This window comes from Amborella trichopoda, chromosome 10 (assembly GCF_054954075.1).
Source record: "Amborella trichopoda isolate Santa Cruz 75 chromosome 10, AtrichopodaSantaCruz75HAP2 v2.0, whole genome shotgun sequence".
Classification (NCBI taxonomy): Eukaryota; Viridiplantae; Streptophyta; class Magnoliopsida; order Amborellales; family Amborellaceae; genus Amborella; species Amborella trichopoda.
Window position 1 is genome coordinate 42,522,711 of NC_142345.1, and position 21,042 is coordinate 42,543,752.

The following is a 21,042-nucleotide window of genomic DNA, read 5'->3' on the forward strand; positions in this document are numbered from 1 at the left end:
ACATATTCCCATATGGTGACCCAAATAGAATACACATATTCTTTCATCTCATATATATATATATATATATATATATATATATATATATATATATATATATATATATATATATATATATATATATATATATATATATATATATATATATATATATATATATATATATATATGGCTATGACTTCATATTAAATAGGGAATTTCCTATAGATGTTAGATATACATTAAGAACCAAGAGATATATCACATATTTGTAATCTTTTTTGATTTCGATTTCTTTTAAGAAACTTATCAATATCAATCATAATCCTATGGGATTTTTTTATGTTGGTGATTTTGGATATCGCCGTATCCAACAACTTCCAAAATATTAACAAATGTGTAGTAATAAAACAATTTGAAAAAAGGGTTTTTTGAATGGATTGGTAGGTTCCAATTTCTTTCTAGAATTAGTTTGTTCCAAGCTGATTCCTAATCCGGATTGGACAACTCTATACCGCTATACTTCAAAAATTGCTAATGGATTTGGCACAAGGAAGAAATTTTCGTCCATGTAGCGAACAACTAGACAATAGTCTTTTCTCTTCCACAATATTTACCAATTTTATCAAAATTACTGAAATTAGATCTCAAGAAAAATGCCTTGTGAGAATAAATTAGATCTCAAGAAAAGTGTATAACGAGACCATTTACCTTCAGTATAAGATGGTCACTAATAATCTTGACCATTGGATGTGAAATTGGGTGGTTGTATTTATTTCATTGACAAAGCTCAAAGTACAAAAGAAATTATATGGAACTGTGACACACCAAAACTCTCAAATTTCACATTAGATGATTATAAGTACTTGCGACCCCCGTACCAAAGATAAATAATCTCACTGCATACAATCCCCTCTCCATTTTTATAGAGGAGTAAATGGACCAATTTGCCCCTCTTTCAAAAGAAAAATTTTAGAACTCTTTTTCCTTATCTCCTCTTTTTTCCATATTTCTTTTTTTTTTTTAATGATACTTTTTCGATGGTTTCTTCCCTCAAGTCATATTTTTTATCTGAAAACTCAGCACAATATTTCCTCATTTCTCATTCTGTCTCTCTCTCATAATTCAACCTTCTTTCTTTCCCTTACAATCCTTCTTTACAACCCATTTCCCCTCCTCTTACACTCTTTCTTTTTAAAAACATTGCCCATTTGTACATGCTCTCATTTTATCTCTCTGCAACCAAAATTATAGAAGAAGAAAGAGAAACCAATTATAAAGAATAAATTATATCATAAAAACCTCAAGTATGTGATTTATCTATCTTCTTTGATTTCTCGTCTCTTTAAAATTTCCTCTCTTTTTTTTATTTGAATTTAGTTTTGGAGAGATAATATGGAGTAGGCAAAAAAAGATTGCGTTCTAGAGAGAGAATAAGAAAAATTAAAAATAAATTGGGCGTTTTGAGAGAGAATGTAAAAAGATGAATAGTTAATTGTATTTTTAGGAGAGAATGTTATGGGGATAAAAGCTTAGGAATTGGGTTTTTAGATAGAGAGATAAAGAGAAAGCTGTAGGGAAAAAAAATCGTGTAAGACGGGACAAAAAAAGATCAAATAAATTTTTTATCTAGAAGAGGGTTAAAATACTCAATTTACCCTCATGCAAAAGGTCGGAGAAGCACAGTAAAAATAACCTTTTAAGAAGTCTAATATATTAAAAATAATATATTACAATGCTTTTTTTTGCTTTTTTCTTAAAAAGCCCTCATCTTTACAACTATCTGATGAGAAAAAAAAAAAATCTTTTGGATAAAAATACCCTTCATGTATAAACCGATGATTCTTTCCCATGCCTTCACTTTTTTCTTTGCAAAAATTCAAAATCTCATAGTCTCTCTCTCTCAAAACTTGAAATTGGAGATAGTTTCTCTCTCTAACAATTTGTAATTTGAAATATTTTTCTCTAAAAACTAAAAATTTTGAGATGTGCTTTTCTCTCTAAAAATTTGAAGTTAGAGACGTTTTGTCTTTGACAATTTGAAATTTGAGCTATTTTCTCTAATCTAATTTGAAATAGTTTTATCTGAAATAGTTTCTCTATTTAAAATCTTAAATACCAAGCATTTAGGGAGAAAGTTATATGAGATGGTCCAAAACAAAGCTATTTTTTTACTTAAGTTGGGGCTACACAAATAAATAATATGTGATTGTAAAATACAAGGACCGTGCTGAAAGCATATAAAGTATAGCAGGGAGAGGTACACTCAATTTGGCTTAAGAATCAATCATATTTTCGACCCATAATATGCACCCTCACATGGTGTGCATGTACCGATACTCTCACCACTGTTTTAAGAACGCAAGCTACGAGAATGTCTACTCTTAAATACCACTATTTATACTCTCTTATTTAATGTGAAACTAAAACCCACTCCTCTATCTCTCATCAACTATTTAAAATTTAGAAAAACCAGATAAACCATTACGTTATTTTGAAATATATCAAAGTATTTTTCAAAAACCAAAAATACTAACAATGTTGTGCAACTGTTGCACTTGATTGATTTTTACTATTATCGTTAATTTTGGTTTCTAAATTTTAAACTTTGAAGTACTAAACCACGAGTACCCAAAATCTCAAATGTCATAGAAGGACCTGGGTTTATCATTTGGCTTTTGATTTTGTTAGCTATGAAATCCATTGAGACATTTAAGGTTTAATGCTCAACCTAGTTTTTGTCCATGAGACAAAATACTTATTGTTCTCATAAGCAAAATCCATCGAAAATTATAAACTTTTTGTCTTAGAAATGCTTGAGTTGTTTTTTGCATATCCTAGATGAAGAATATAAAAGATGTTGCAAACAGATTTGTATGTGAATTTTATAAAAAGGCATCTCATTTATCAATTATTTAACATTTTTCCATAAATTTTGATTTAATTTAAAAGATCTCATCAAAAATATCTCAAATAGTTGAAAATGTATAAAAATGTTAAATAGTTGATAATTTGAATTTCTTTTAATAAATTTCCCCATTTCTTGAATGGATTTAGAAGTATTATTCGACTTTTACTTTCGTTTTTGGTTTTGGCATAAGTGAAGCAGGCCTGGTCCCAATCGTTGATGGAGACGTCTTGATGAAACCCAATATGTTTTCCGTACTGGAGATGACTGTCAATCTTTGTAGGAGATGACTGCTATTGGCATTGCAACAAATTATAATTTTTTTTTTATTTTGGGTAATTTAATTGGGAAGGCGTATTTTTATTAAGTTTTTTTTAAATAGATTAAGAATTAATTTTTTTAAAAATATTATATAAATGTTAGTGGTGAGAATGAAAATTACAATATGGTGACTCGAATGTAGGGTACTACCGCCAAGACCCAATCCTTTTTCGTGCAACAATTATAATACTTGCCAACCCTACTAGAGCGATTTGTATGGAGAATAACGTGTCATAATTAAGAAAAACAAATTTTTAAAATAAACAAAATTATCCTATGGTGTTTTGATCTTCATGCCATCGCGGAATAAATACTTTTATATACAATATTGCGCAGATTTCCATAATAATAAGTGTTTCCTGTGGGAATCATGGGCATTAATTGTCTATCGCATCTATTATCACATCTATCAAATTTATTCCCTTGAGCAAAACCCAATTAGGACCTCTCAACTCATAAAATTGCACTCATTGAATAAATAATGTCTCAAAATTGAATAGAGAGACCTTCCGATTTTAAGAGGTTGAGACTTAAGTGTCGAAAAACTCAAAATTCAATTATTATTTTTTGGTTATAAAAATGGACTCAAGGTATAGGTGATCAGGGTCATGAGTGTCACAATATGACATCTTGAGTTCCAATCTTATTATGGATAGATTGTCATTTTCTCACTAATCTACTAAAAAACAGAAAAAAACAAACTCAATTCTTCTTTTTTCTTTTATTTGGTAATTTAGTAGAGAAGATAGGCCCTACCCGTTTGTTTTTTAATGTAGACTAAGAGTTAGATTTTTTAAAATGTTAGTGAAGGAATAAAAACCACAAAATAGTAACTAGATGTGGGAATGCCACCACCACGACCTCAACACCTTTTCTAGACATTACATATAGTTGAGTGTGAGGATATGAACTCGTAGTCAACATACCGTAAAAGTTCAATGAGGTATATATATGGGTTATGTTAGGGTGCTCATACTATAGAGTAATTTATCATTATACTTAACAATTTTAAATACTTATAACATTGTTTTATGCATGGAGAATTTTCATAAAGGTATTTTTTGTCATTAGGAGGGACGTGACATCATCAACATGGGTATGACATCACCCACATTGAACATTAAATGTCACTAGTGTGTTTATGGTGTGTTGATAATGTCACACCCCTCCAAACGATAAAAAATACTATTACTAAAAAATGCCCTATGTATAAAATAATGGTATATAGGTATCCAAAATTGTTAAATACAATGATAAATTACGCTGTAGGTTGTTGTCTCTTCTGGGTCCATATATAAAAGGAATAACATGGGAGACTCTTTGTATAGGATTGTTGTCTCTTCTTGGTCCACATATAAAAGGAATAATGTGGGAGACTCTTTGTATAGGCTGTTGTCTTTTCTGGGTGTCTTAGAAATAATACAAGGAGCTTTCTTTTGTAGAGAAGAAGAAAGAGAGAAAGTCATTATTCTCCTAGAGGGAGAAGAATATCATTTTCTTTTAGAAAGAAAAAACCTCTAGAAAGAAAATAAGCATATGAGAGAGAAGATCTTCATAGAAAAAAACCTTAAAGAGAGAAAGTCTTTAAAAAAAAGTAGAGAACCCATAAAATGTTATTTCTTGGAAGACCATTGTAACATGTTAAGGTTATAATGGATTCGATCTCTTTCTTCTGTTAACGTAGTCTGAAAAGGTGAACCACATAAATCCGGTGCCAGTAAGATTTATTTCTTTATTGCCTGTTTTTCTCACTCAAACACACATATCATCATTGGCATATTTTGTATTCCATGTATCATGTTTCTGTAGCGCATATCCACATTCGTGCAAGAAGGCGCTAACTGGGTGAGCCCAACAGTCAATATGCAGTATAAAATTATTCTTCAATTTTTATTTTCTTTTTAGTTTGGTAAAAAAAAAAAGAAGGCTTTTTTTAGAAAATAAAATAAAATTTGGGGTAAAGTGGTTGAGAAAAGAAAAAAAAAAATCCTTGACATTCATGTGTTTTGTGCTATTAGGTTTGGCAGAAGTGAAGCTGGTCTGGTCAAGAGTCATTGGTGGTGTTGATGAAGGGATGTGGCCTAATATGTAAACCTGGTCGAGATGGCTGCCCTTGGCGTTGCAACAATGTTAAAGTGTGCTACCCCACTAAAATGATTTGTTTACACAAATGATGGTTTTAAGTAGGAGACACATTTCTAAAATAAATAACCATCCCATGTGAAATTTGAAAGCTTGCCTATCGTGGGAGTTTATTGTAAATATATTCCTTTGAGCCAAACCCCATTTAGGATTAATTTTAGGACTCCTCAAGTCATAGATGTTTAACCTCAACAAAAAACATACTAATTGCACCCTCAAAGCATTTGAAGAAAAATAATATCTCAAAACAGATAGAGAGACCCTCCAATTTTAAGAGACTATATTTAAGTGTAAAAAAAACTCAATTTTTTCTTTTAAATATAATCATGCAGTGATTCTTAGGTGGTTCCCAAAGTTTTAGATTACAAAATTCCTTCCAAATAGGTTTTTTAATCGATGGAGTAGATATACATTGTGCTCCTATAGGAGCATAGTATACAAGGTCCTTAAATAGTGGGTCTTTCTCTCCTTTCTTTCATATCTTCTCTTATGTTTTGAATTTATGGATGGCTGGACTTCTCAATTTGAGCTTGAATCATACAAGCCACTTCTCTTACACTAGGGGCTTTTGTCCACTTTTAAAGGATGTTTTATGATTGGCAACTGTACATTGATCCCGCGGGAGCACATTTACCCCTCATGTAAAAGACTCGAGAATTTGTTTAAGGACTTATTTAAGGGATTGTATATTATGAGGCCATTAATTTTGAGTATAGGGCAATGGTTTAGAAAGCGGATCGATGATCCGGATCGGACACCTCAAAAATCGATTCGGATCGGTGAATCGGCGATCCGGATAGGGAATCGACTGAATCGGTCAGATTAAAGCTTTAAAAAAATCCGAAAAAATTATTAAAATTCATTATAAATATTGTTTTTTAGGAATTCAATAAAAAATGAGGGTACTCCATTAAAAATTTTCATTTCTTTGCATGAATATGCGAATATTGATATGTTCTTTCCCTGCATGAAGTACTACTTACCATTTAATTTACATCACACAAAAGGATAAACATAGAATTATCATGGAATAAGTATATCAACATACATGGACTACAATAAAGCATACAATTAGTAACATACGATCTAAAAATAAAATGACAGACGACGTCGTTCTTCTTCTTGGTCACGCTGGTTATTTGTTGTTATTTGTTATTGCAAAAATACTTCTATTGACAATAATATTTTCGTATATATCAATTACAAACATATAGGATAATATAATACAAAATGCAAGCTCCAAACATGGCTACAACTCAATTATCAATAACATATATTTTTTGCATTAAAAATTTAATAATAAAATTGAAAAAATGCAAGATAATATAATTGTCATACATGCCACGATTTTTTTACAATGATATTCACTTTAATTCCTCACGATAATACAATTTAACAACATGTATTTTTTGCGTTCAAAATTTTAAAAATTGAAAATACATTTTTAATGCAAAACTAAATTAAAAATATAATAATATTTTGCATTAGAAATATAATAACATGTATGTTTTTGCATCAATATTCTATCAACATGCAATTTTTTCAACAAAAACTGTAACAATAAAAATTAAAAATATGGTTTAATACCTCATGATAATCAAAACCTGGTCACTATTTTCACATTTTTTCGGAAAATCACTATTTTTCAAAAAAATCGATCATGTACTAAAAAAAAAAAACAAATAAAAACAATTCTTCACAGAGCCACCTAACATTAGTCATTCCAACTCAAAAATGCATTAACAACAAATTAAAAAAAATACAGTTTTGCAATAAAAATATAATAACATGCATTTTTTTGCATAAATAATCAATCAACATACAAGTTTTTCAACAAAAAATTTAACAATAAAAATTAAAAATATGGTTTAATACCTCATGATAATCAAAACCTGATCACTATTTTCACATCTTTTTGGAAAATCACGATTTTTCAAAAAAAATCGATCATGTATTAAAAAAAAAACAAATAAAAATAATTCTTCACAAAGCTACCTAACATCGGTCATTCCAACTCAAAAATGCATTAACAACAAATTAAAAAAAAATAGTTTTGCATTAAAAATATAATAACATGCATTTTTTTGCATAAATAATCTATCAACATACAATTTTTTCAACAAAAACTTTAACAATAAAAATTAAAAATATGGTTTAATACCTCATGATAATCAAAACCTGGTCACGATTTTTACATCTTTTAGGAAAATCATCATTTTTCAAAGAATTCGATCATGGATAAAAAAAAAAAAAAGGACAGCAAACTCAAACAATAAAAATTAAAAATATGGTTTAATACCTCATGATAATAAAAATTGTTACGATTTTCACATCTTTTTGAAAAATCACAAATTTTCAAAAATTCGATCATGGATTACAAAAAAAAAAAAAGTTCTTCACAGAGCTACCTTACATTAGCCATTTCACCTAAAAAATCCACCTCCAAACGAATAAATTACATCCAATTGAGTATATGTTTTGATAAACAACACTATAAAGAATCAAAACCCTAAATTATGAACACATTATCATCAATAAATTAAATCAAATCGTTTAAATTGAGCAAAAAAAAAAAACACAGTTCTTCACAGACAGCAGTCATTGAATCTAAAAAATGAAGCTCAAATTAAATAAATCAAATCAAATTGAATACATCTGATTATAAACAAGACTATAACGATTCAAAACCCTAGAAATCTAACACATTATTTGTAATATATCATGAAAAATAGATCGAAAGGCCGAAAAAAAAAAAAATAGCAGAATTTTTTTCCACAGACATCACTGTGTTCTTCTAAAACTCAGACTGTAATTGAGTAAATTAAATAAAATTGAATATGGTAAATGATAAAAGACACGATAAAGATTTAAAACCCTACAAATTTAACTGAATATTTTCAAAATATGGACTGAAGTTGATCAAATGGCGGGAAAAAAAAAAAACGCAGAGTTCTTACCTGGTTTCGTGAACCCGTGGCTTCAATCTCCAAATTAATATGTTTTCTCAAAGGCAATCATAAATTCGTAACAGAAATTTCCAATGAACATATTTACGATCAATATGCCTCAAACTTTTCACAGATTCATGCCCTATTTGGCACGAAACAAAACGAAAAGCGGAAACCCTAAAACCCGCAACTTTCTTGATCCAAAAAATTGAAAGTTTTCCACCATTTAATGCATGAAAAGGCTGAAAAAAGCTGCATAAAGCCTGAATATTTGATTACATGGCAAAAAAAAAGAATAAAAATGATAAAAAAAAGACAAAATTTGAAGAAACCCGTGAAAAACACTGTGCAGCCCGTGTTCTTCACGAGACTCGCCGATTCGGTACAGTGAATCGACGATGCACTATACAGAATCGCCCGGTTCTCTTTGGAATCGGACGATTCCGTGTAAAATACTAGAACCGGCACGGACTGTGCCAATTCCCGACTCGACGTTTTTTAAAACACTAATATAAGGAGGTCACAATTATTTTTAGCCATTGGATGTGAAATCCAATAAATGAAATTGTCAAATTATTTGAGAATTTTTTTTTAGGATTTTATATCTAAGCAATGACACATGCTTAACAGCCTAATTTCAAATCTAACAAGCAACAATGATTGTGATATCCTTGTTTCATAAGTAAATGGTCTTATTATATACATTTCTTTTATTTAATGGGGATTGTTAGTATCCACATTACAATCATGATATTAAGTATCCTATAACAACAATTTTGGAATCCGAAAAATTGGACAATCTCCGTTTAGTATGAGGAAATTATTTTATCAAGCACAACGAATAATTTTTTGTTGCATTTTCGGACAGCCTTTAATTTGCATTGTGCTTGCAGGAGGAAAATGGAGCAGTCATAAAAGAGCAGGTTGCAGCAAATTAAAGGTGATTCGAAATGAGCAGGTTGCAGCAAATTAAAGGTCGTTCGAAAAGGAGCGTAAAAGTATGAGAAAGGACTAGAACTGAATACATTATTCATGGAGTTTCAGAAGCACTTGGGCCGCCTTGGAAGACAAGAAGATCATGCTTTGAAAGACTACAACTCAAGACATTATTCATGGAAGACAAGAAGATCATGCTTTCAAAGGGCCAATAGATGCAACTATAAGTACATACATAATCACATGAGGCCTTAAACAATCAAAGTAAGGTGCACTTTCAAATAGTATCGAAAGATTTCGTTTCAATATTAAAAATCTTTATGATAGCCTAAAAGTTTATTTTCATCTCTAATTATAAAATTTAAAGTTTCAAATTATAAAATTTAAAGTTTCAAATGTAGATCCAACAGATATATGAACAATTAAAATTTTTGAAAATTGATGGTTCAAAAACACAATACAAGATGCACAATTTCCAAGATTTGTAATCTATTTTTTCTCATTTTCATACATCTTGAAGTCGAGATAATTGATTTGAGGATTCTTTAGTATCGAAAAAACCTCTTCTAGTGAATTTTTGGGGTGCACCTTAATTTGATTCTTTAGGGCCTCACCCTTATTATATAAACTTTTTCCTATTTTTAGACATCTAATCTTGATGAAACCACTCAAAGTATTTTATTTCTCGTTTAAATTTTATAAAGCATTTTGCTTTGAAATTGGGAGCATGCACAACTCTCATAGGGATGCATATGATAAAAATAAGAAAAAAAAATATTTCTGATAAAAATAATTTATTATTTCTGACAAAAATAATCAAAATACTCCTAAATCATTATAGGTATTTTTTGTCATTTTTTCATCGAAAGTCTTTTTTGAAAAAAAAATTCTAGTTGTTCCTAAGGTCATACCCCAAAAGTCATTCAAAATTGATTTGCACAAAAAGTTACAACAAAAAATAGGCCGAACAAAAAATAAGCCGAACATTGTGGCTAAAGCTATCACAACCGCCTATTTAGATCTGAGAGCTACGAATAGCTCACACATACTTAAACATTTTATATGCTAAGAGATACGTGGAAGTCACATTTTAAAAATGAGTAATGATCCTATAAGACCCTCCCCCACCTATGTGTGTAGGACCCCAAAGGATCACCATTAAAGATGATATGGATTTTTAAAAAAGTTATTACATGGGTGTAGGACTTGACTTTTCTATAGATCCGTGTCAACTTTAATGATGATCCTTTGGAGTCTTACATACATGGATGGAGAAGGGTCCTATGGGATCATTACTCTTTAAAAATGTCTAGAAAATAGAGCTTCCTCGAGAAATGTAACCCCAAATGTACCTCTACAGCTTCCACAGTTAATGGAAGGTATAAAAGCCTGGCCACCAAAACATGTGAACATGCCACCACCCCCCTCCCCCTCTCTCTAGCCAGTAAAATAACTACCACCATGACCCCCATTTCTCTCTCTCTTGTGTTGACATATGCATGGAAGTCACCCAGACATATGCACAAAAATGAGCCTATGTCCATAGTATGTACATATCCATATACTTATGCATCTAATGCATGTATGTATCTACCTATAGTGGCATCTATTGGACCTTTCAAATCATGATCATCTTCTCTTCCATAGCTAGTCTTTCATGAAGGCGGCCCAAGTGCTCCTGAAACTCCATGAATAATGCCTTCAGTTTTAGTCCTATCTCATACTCTTCCACACCTTTTGGGACAATCTTTAATTTGCTGCAACTTTCTCTTTTTATTATTACTCCATTTTCCTCCTGCAAGCACAATGCAATACAAACTGCTAAGTTTAAAAACAAAGAGAGGAATATGAGAGAGAATCAATTCCAGAGAATCAAACAACAATAACGCTTGTCTTCATCCAAAACCAGAGCAAAATTAATAGTATGCTCAAACCAAGCACGAACCAATATTTGAATGAACATATCAATCCAGTTTTTTTCCTTTCTTTAATAGAATAAGAACCCCTTCTCTTCCAACCTTGATATTGAATAACAGATCTTTACTTGGTTGAAAGAGAGAATTTAACATTCCAGATATCAATATTATGAGGATTAGACCAGCCATCGAAATGGTGAGAGGCCTGATCCAATAAAAAATAATTTGATTGCCAGACCAGCTGGGTTTATAAAATAAAATAAAGCGAAATAAAATTAATATTTAAAGATATAAAATATATGACAAAAAAAGTCACTCACCGACAGGCTAAAACAGATCAAATATTGTTTTTGACTGGTATTCATGACCCATCTTTTCTAAACCATCCAACTAGCCCGTCCAGTTGTTTAGAAGGCTTCTATCACTGATAAATAACTATAATGCCCCAAAACAGAAAAAATGACTATAATATAGGTATTTAATTGTCATGCATAGGCCAACTGAAGGCAACACATGCTTCACGACCATTGATTTCCTGGATTTCTCAGTTATATGTCACTCAAGTTGAATGCAAGTATTAATTTCATACTGACCTTAGATGATGACAGTCTGAACATAGAAGCATTTCCAAGCGTTCCTGACCTACATTCTTTCTCGGTTATCACCCAAGGTCTGCCAAGAGAGAAGCATATAAGATTTTAAAACAAAAAATTTATTTATCATGGACACAAATTTCTAACACTAATCAGGAAAATGATGAACCAGAAACTGTAGTCAATTTTGTACAATTTTGACCAGAACGAAAGGGGGGACAAATCCATGCACATATATGGCCTATTTTGTAGTGTTAAATATTAATTGAAGCCTGCAACACCGAAGGCTTCATGTCATTTTCTAGCCAAAGGCTTCATTGATAAAAAGTTATGCTTCACTGACAGTTCTAATTTTTCGAATGCTTGTTCAATCATGTTCTGTGTTTAGGCCAGAGAGGAACTTTAGCCCCCATAAATTGTGAAGAAAAGAATTTTCTCTTTTTTTTTTGGTGGAGATTACTAGAGTTAGCATTCTAAGAATGCTTGCATGTACTCTGTTTACATTGTTCCTGTTTAAACACATGTATATAGAGAACTATTTCCCGACTTGTAATGAAACAACGCTAGGCCCATATTGATCAAATTCTGGATTAGAGTGAGTAGAATCAGAGAGACAATAAAGAAAGACAGTAAATGAGTATGAATCACTGATATTGAAACAAAATGATGTGTTGTACAAGAGATCTAATGAGGTAGAGATGAAAATGTTGGAACTGTGGCTATCAGGCCCTCTCTTCTCCTAGGAATTTATTTTTCAATAATAGTACAAAAGCCATATTATATGGTCTATGTAAAATCCCATGTGGTTGACATGAGGCAATGCCATATATTAGGATCCATTTTGGAGCTTTCCTAGAGTGACACTGGATGGAAAACCCAATGGTGTGTTTAGATTATTTGTAAGAATTATTTTTCTATATTATAGATGCACAAAATTATTTATTTTCTAAATATCTTTTATTAAATTGTAGGAATTTTGGATGGCATCCTATTATGTGGGTCATTAGTGGACTAATTACAAGTTTAGCTCTTTATATAGGATTAATAGTTTGGTGACAACTTGTTAATGCTAAGGGAATTAAGGTAGGAGTTATACTTGGATCTCAACTCCTATAGACCATGAATGTGACAGTTACAAACCAAATGGTTCTCTATAAAAGAGGTTAATCCCTCAAGTAAAGCAGAAAAAAGAGAAGGATGAAAATGAGACATCGAAGGTGAATGAGATTCATCAAAGAGGACTCTCAAGGTAGCCTGTCATCGGATGGCTTGGTCTGTAGGTTTTAGTATGGAACCTTATGTCTCTCGTATGATTTAAAGACAGATCCGAGTAAGTTGTTTATCGATTTTATTTATTTATTTGTTGATTTAGTAATGGGCCCAACAGAAAAGCCATATAAAAGAAGTATAAGATTATTAGCATGAGATGAACAAATGGCATTTCATGTGAAAACACAAAACACGTACAAAAAAATAAATTGAGATTCATGTAGACTTCTAAGGTGGTAATATCAAGTTTATGACAATGAAAGATCATGCCAAACATGAGAGAATACATCGTACTTTTCTTTTCCTGTTTAATAGATATGCTATTGTAAATAAATTATAACTTTTGCATGCGTTAGCAGTGGGATTCTACTGTGGGATATAGTCTTGTAATAATCAATACTGAAACCAAACAACCCCATGCCCATATCATCTGTAAATACATTTCAATAATGGAAATGCATGTATAAGCCCAAAAAAGAGTACACAAAAATCACAAACTTGTGGCAAGATTGTGTAAGCAAAAACATGGTCAATACCATTTAGAAGTGCCAACAAACATGCCCCTAACCAATATTACACCTTTTCTGAACCATATCATTACGATTGCAAGACTTTGTCACACTCGTGATCAGACTTGAAAGTAAAAAGTAAAAGCTCATGGAATCAAGAACTAACTCCACAAAGAACAAGGCATTATATAAAATGGAATCCAACAAAAAGTGGCATGGAAAGCAAAATCTGAAAACAATTATAACCAATGATATTTCTATCGAGTTTAAAACCCATCCAAATATCTCAACTGTATAATTCATATCTAAAACACAACTTCAAAAGAAACCAATGCTCTATACTGTGTTCCATCAGTGCACCAAAAACCATAACATTGAGCAAGAAGATATGAAGGCCCTGAAGATTAGCAAACATTTCAAAACCATAATACCAAAGACTTCGAGACCCTAAAATAATAATCAAGACCCTAAAAATAATGACACATCACAACCATAAACAAAAAAAAAAAAAAACAAAGAAATGAAGGGGCAAAAGTCACTTTTCTTTGGTTATGGTCAAAAAAGCAAACTAAGCTATAATGAGAGAAACAAAGCTCAAGCAACTTAGAATGGGCATACCTTCCTTTCAGTGAAATGATCATGCGACCAGGATCACATAGAAAGCCAAATACATAATTGAATTCCCTTTCCTTCTCCAAGAAAATAGCTCCCATTGCATAAACCTCTGTCGAAATGCTAGGGGACACACAGGCTTGACAAGAAACAAATGTTTGTTCATAGATGAAATCCACAATCTCTGAAGCAGTGAGATCTGGCTCCAAATTCTCAATGAAGATAGCATAATATGTATGTAAGTCTTCAGGGGCTTTGATAAACACACTCACTCTATTACAATCTTCATTGTCCTCGGTCTTCTCAGCGGAAGAGTAATTCTTCACTAAATTTCTGTCCGCATGACAGTTTCCATCCATATTATTTACATCAACAGTTTCCAGGATTTCTTTCTTCGAGCTGTTGAGGAAAGAACTTAAGTTAGTATTATTTTTTTAGCATCTACTATCTATCCCTCATATATAAGACCGATATTTATCATGAAGAAAGTGAGAATAAGGTAAAACAAGTTCTTCGAATCCTCAGCAACTGACCTGATAAGTTTCTCACAGGCCGTGAGAAAAGATTTCAGTGTTGGGTTGTTCTTCGCATTGCCAGGTTGTAGGATGCAAATATTCTCAATATGAATAGATCCTTTCTTCCCAGCTCGTGGACCTGCTTTCCATATAACATCAAAAGTGCACTTGCAGATCTCCTCTCTACCGACAAATGTATGTCTAGCACAGATCACCTAAAAGAAAACAATCTTCACAAACAGATAGACAACCACCACCTGAAAACAATAACCAAATAGAAAAGTACATAACCTTCAAGGTGGACCTCTCTCTCTCTCTCTCTCTCTCCACATGCATACACGATGTACCATTGTGTTATATCAACCAACCTAAGAATGTTTTACAAGACATAAGGGTAAGTGTGTTTTTTAACTAAATAATTATTTACTGGGAGAAGTAATTCTCTAATTGCTTCTCTTCTATGAGTCTGAGTTTGATTATTTACTCACTGAAGTTGATTATCTAAGGTCATCCCTGTTTATTTTATGACCAACAATTATCCATGAGAAGAAGCTATATAATGTGACAATCCTTTTTGTCAAAAAAAAGCAGTGTCCAACAGTGTCCAAAAAAGCAGTCCAAAATTATTGTGAAAGATTATCGCAGCCTTCGTCAAGTGAACTGAAGCATTACAGGGAATCTTCTAATTAGTGGAAAATTAGCTGTGATCATGTATAGATTGATCACAATAAGAATTCACCAGAAAATGAGTATAGAATTGAATGTGACAAAACTAGATTGTCAAAGAACATCTGCCCAGCACAGTAGCCATTGAAAAGGCTACAACTAGAACATGACTGATTCTTAAGAGATGTAACTCAACTAATTTGTACTGAAAACATGATAAGAGAGAAAGAAAATGAACCATTTACACCTTTTCCTATCAACTAAAGCCCAATCACACCGCCCTCATTCACCCAACCAAGCCAATCAAGCCAAGAAGCATCAATGTCGAACCAAATTTTACAAGCCCAATAAATGAGGAGAAAACAGTGTCTTAGTTCAAAGTTCAAGTCACTGCTAGTTCATGCTAATGAATCACAAACCAACCCACATCAATATATAGGAAAGATATGCCACGCACCAATGGTAAAACATTATGGTAAACTGTAGTGACATCTATTGTACATTCCTGATGACGGATTGTGAAGATTTCTTGAAATTCCTTTTAACACACACAACTTGCATAGTTATTAACTTGATATAATTAAACTCCACCCTTAGTGATTGAGAACGAAGGGTCAAGATTCTTGTGGCGTACCATGTAGCACAAACCAAAGGTGTACGGAATACTTCCCTACTGTTAATAAATCAGAACCTTTTGCGTCTTAGAAAATGCTAACAACAGATTATTTCATACACCAGCAAGGCAGTAACAAACAAATTACCCGCCCCAAAGAATAGAAAAAGAGCACATATACTATGCTCCCAAGTCCCAAAGGAACAAACTATATATCTACTCTCTCAGTTAGAAGACCTACTTGGGATGATCTTTTCAATCTAAAATTTTGAAAACCACCTAAGAACTTCTAATCGATTATTTTCAAAAGAACAAATTTGCATTTTGAGTTGTCAAACACTTGGGTCCCACCCTTCAAAAATTTGATGGTCTATGTTCAACCTTGAGACATTATTTTTTCAAGTGCATAGAGTGCAACTTGGAAATGTTTTTCCAGGTTGGTCTATGGATTGAAGAGGTTACATCCCAAAAGTTGAGGTCCTAAAGTTATCTCTAAACTGGGTTTTATTGGAAGGAGTAAATAGACAGCGTACTCACCAGAAGTATGAATTTTTGGGAATAGGAAAAGGAAGAGAATAACGAATGATAATTAGTTAATATCAATAGGTAATAAATCTAGAAGGATAATCTAGGAGGTTAACACTCATGTTTTTAATTAGAAGAATTTCAGAATTTTCAAAACATTGGATGTGACAATATTAGATTGCTAAAAAACAATTTTCCAACATAACAGACAGAAAATTCAGCGAAACCGCCGCAAATGAAGAGAGGAAAATACTCTAAATATTTTCTCTATTGTTTAGTTCGAAGCTCAAAAATCTGCAGGTTCATGTTATGTCCATATCATAATATCCCATATGCATGTATTGGGAAAGTACACCATACATCAATGAAGTAGTATACACAACACATCAAGAGAACATCCAGTGTCTTGTTCCTGAGGATAAACATTTCTATTAAAATTTCTGTAAACACATGGACCCTTATATGCATAATCTACACCTGCCCACCATAGAGGACCAATGATGGATACTCACATGGTGTATCATATACCATGCACCTATAGCGTACGCATACTTTTCCTCCTAATTATATATAACAACATATTTGTGGCTTAACATGCCAAAGAAACAGCATTTCATAAACCTAGTAAATAACTACAAATAAATTAACCATTTAGTGTAAAGAAATGTGTCTTAACTCTTAAGCTAGAGGGATTTCCTCTTGATCCCAACACATGTGCAAAAATAAATAAATCCAATTTATTAACTTAATTCAACAGCCCCAAAAAACTAGAAAAATAAATTACACAAGCCAGTGATAGTAAACTGTAAAAAATATTAAATAAATATTTAATGTTGTCTTTATTATTTTTGCCGAGAGGACTTTCAGATTTTCACCTTTCTTCCAAAAAAAACCCACATAAATAATGAATGAAGCCAAAAACTTGAATTACCCAAAATGATGACAAACCAGTTACAAATGATAACTAATATTTTGAGTAATTTTTCCATTTTCAAGTAGCTATATTTCAGATTTTCCCATTTAACCAACAAACTCACACGAGCAATAAATAGCTTGGATTGCCCTGAAAATAGAAAAGGAGGAGAAACAAATGACAATAAAGTAAACCAGTTAGAAGTAATAAGCAATATTTGAGTTCATTTATCTTAGTTTTCAGCTAGAGCAATCTCAGACATTCCCCACTTATCCAACAAACCCACAAAACCACAAATGCAGCACACAACTTGAATCAGTGTACAAAAAATTGACTCGAGTTAGGTGCACCCAAAAAAACTTAAAAAAAAGGCTTAAAGAAATTTTTAACAATCTCTAAAAATTCTGTAAATATCAGAAAAAGTTATTTGCCTTTTGTATTTCTAACCACTATGCTAGTGTTTTTTTATTTCTATTTTTTAGATCATGCGGGAACTAACAGAAAAAACTATGAAAATTCGATAACTGAAACAGTAGATTTATATCTTGAATACTCTTAAAAATATTTACAAAAAGGGCAAATAATGAAGTTCGGACATAATCTAAAAAAACTAACAAAATCTTTTGAAGAGGTATTTCAAACCACTATGCTAGTGTTTTCTTATTTCTATTCTTTACATTTTTATATAATTTTTCTAGCATTTATTTAGGAGTAACGAGTTGTACACCTAACTTGGGAGGAAAGACCGAGTCCGCTCGACTCGGCCAAGTCCCAGCACACTAACTTGGGAACTCTCAAAAAATAGATAAAGGAAGACAAAAATCAAACAATAATAAACCAGTAAGAAAGAATAGTACTTCCAATTTCCATTTAGAGGAATTTCAGATTTTCCCATTTATCCAACAAGACCTATATGAAAAAATAAAATAGAAAAAAGAAGACAAGCAAATGCCAATGAACTAGAACTACCCAAAAATTGATAATAAACCAGTAATAAATCATAAACAAATAAATACACTAACTTGAATTACCAAATCCTAAAAGTTATTAGAATAAAAAAATATATAATTTTCTAAGAAAAAAATCATGAAAGAGTCCTTCAAAATGGTACATATTCACTTTGCTTCGGCCTTCGACCTAAACCAAAGCAAAGCGAAGCTCCGATGCATCCACTTCAGCATGCTTCGCTGCATAAGCTTTGGCCTCCGAAGCACATATATGTCTTTTTTATTAATTGTTTTTTTTTTTTGAATTTTTATGTTCAAAATTTTTATTATTTTCATACATTTGTATATATAAAACTATGTTTTATTTATATTATTCTTTTAAAAAAAAATCCGAAGACGTCTAATTTTAGGGAAAGGATATTTCCATCCACTCAGAAATGGAATTAAGATAACCTCTTATGAAAACTCAAAACACAAAGTAATAAAGCCCAAAAACCACTTTATTATTGACAAGGCCGAGGCCAAAATTGTTTTGCATGTAGTTATTAAGATCTGAAAAAGTTAATGTAAGGATGCAACCTTATAATGTAGAATTAGAGATGCACCTTAAAAATCTATCGGAAAAGGTAGTTTTAATATTGAAAAACCTTATGATTGATCATCTCGACATGATGTATGACCATGAAAAATAAAAAGATTTTAAGTCTCAGAAATAATACATTTTACAACATATTATCTACCCCGTCTATTTTCAAGATTTTCATATATTTAGAGATCCACTAGATTTTAACCATTTTTTAAATTTAAAATTTTATAATTAAATATAAAAATAGATTTTGAGATAATCCTGAAAACATTTCACATCGAAATTATATATCATCATAAAATTTGAAAGTGCACCTTACCTCTACAGCTACGAATGCACTGTACCCATCAAGATCAGATTGTTTTGCATGTAGTTATTAAGATCAGATTTGACTGTCCCACCAATCGGGTTAGCAAATGGAAAACACGTTTTGGGAAACCGCTTTTGCACCATGAAGAACAAAACCTCTCAAACGCATAATGACAAAAAAACAGGTTCAGAAAACAAGTTCAAATCCATTTGTAGAGAGAGAAAGACCCAATCCAGTGAATGTCGCATCTCAAAATATTAAACCTCAGGTATCCATTGTCTTTAAAAAAAAAAAAAATATCCTGAGATGGTTTTCTCTGAGGAAGCCATGAAAAAACCAGAGAATCAAAAAACAATAATGGTAAAATATTACTCAGCACAAAATAGACGACAAAAAGAAGAAAATAGTTAGGAATTTTACCTTTTTAATAAGAGCATCGAAAAACTTCCTTCCATGTTGGCCTAGATCCTGTGAAGCACAAACTGTCATTCCATCTAACACAGTCCAACACTCTTCATCTTGAAGTTGAGTAGAAACAGCTCTGAATCTCTCACTGAATTCTTTCACTTTTTTTAAATCTTCAAAATAATCAACCATATACTTCATGAACACCGGTAAATCAACAGAAAATTTCATAGACAATGCGTCGTTTTCGAGACTGAGCTCGACATCATACCATGCATCATCAGAAGCTCTAAACTCTAGAGAGAAAGGGGGAGACCGAGAGGAGAGAGAAGAAGAACGGATTTTAGCGTTCACTTCTGGATTGGGTTTTGGTGGTCGACTTTCTGAAAAGCCCATGGTTGTAGGAAGAGATAATGAAGAGCAATGGGGTTTCTCCCTTTAGAGAATACTAAGAAAAATGGGTCTCTACAACAGAAGAGAGATAAATGTGTCTCTTTCTCTATCTCAAGAAAAAACTAAAGAAATGGGTCTCTCTCGCTGGTGGAGTATTCCGGTTTTGCAAGAGAAGAGAGAAAAATGGGTGGGTATCACCTGGGTTATAGAGAGAGAGGATCATGAAACAGTGAATTGTTTTTACTGGGATTTTTTCAGGTGATAATGTACCTGGTTTAAAGAGAGAGAGAGGAACACAATGAAAAAGTGGATACCACTACCTGTTTTTGTAATGGTTTTTGGGGTGAGAGGAAGAAGAAACCTGCCACTGATACGGTTTTAATTTCATGATCTATATTGGGCTCCATGACATGCTCGGAAGAGGCGGAAACTGTAACACCACATTTCCGGTTTTGGGTCGTTGGGTCTCTAGAGAGAGAAGAGGAGAGAGAGAGCTTTGTTTTGGAACACATTTTGTGAAGCAAGAAAGAGAAAGGATTTTCAGGCCTACTCAGTTGCCAGATTTAGGACGGTAAGAATTGAAAAACAAAGCACTCATGAGAGAGAAAACCAAATTTTCTCTCACCTCTTTTGCACGATCCTAAGAAATTAATGTAAATAGTGTCCACCAAATGTGGTTTTAATATTGGAAATCTTTGAGATAGCTTTAAAATATATTTTCATATTTATTTATAAAATTTGAAACTTCAAAAATAATATAAATCGACATATCTATTAAAACTTGAAAATCTTGAAAATCGACGGTCCGAAACAAAATACATTATTTTTAAAACTTGAAATCCATTTTTTTTTTATATTCATGGATTTTGATGTCGAGATGATCAATTTGAAGATATTTGGGCATTAAAACAACCTCTTCTAGTGAAATTTTTGAGGTAGGCTCAAATTTGATTGTTTAGAGCTTGGGCTTTATATAAACTTTTCTAAAAAGTTTATATAAGGATGCTACCTAGAAGTACATATGCTCCTCAAAAAT

The 21,042-nt window shown here is 31.9% G+C and overlaps 1 protein-coding gene across 1 annotated transcript; it reads right to left on the reverse strand.

Annotated features, from left to right (window-relative positions):
- Positions 1-10,569: 10,569 nt before the first annotated feature.
- Positions 10,570-20,655, reverse strand: LOC18447603 (SAWADEE protein). The gene is made up of 5 exons (XM_006857697.3): positions 19,629-20,655; positions 14,667-14,863; positions 14,140-14,532; positions 11,744-11,822; positions 10,570-11,029 (listed from the first exon to the last, which is right to left on the reverse strand). Exons 1-5 carry the CDS (start codon positions 20,007-20,009, stop codon positions 10,853-10,855), a joined length of 1,227 nt encoding a protein of 408 aa, XP_006857759.2. The 5' UTR covers positions 20,010-20,655; the 3' UTR covers positions 10,570-10,852.
- Positions 20,656-21,042: the final 387 nt, after the last annotated feature.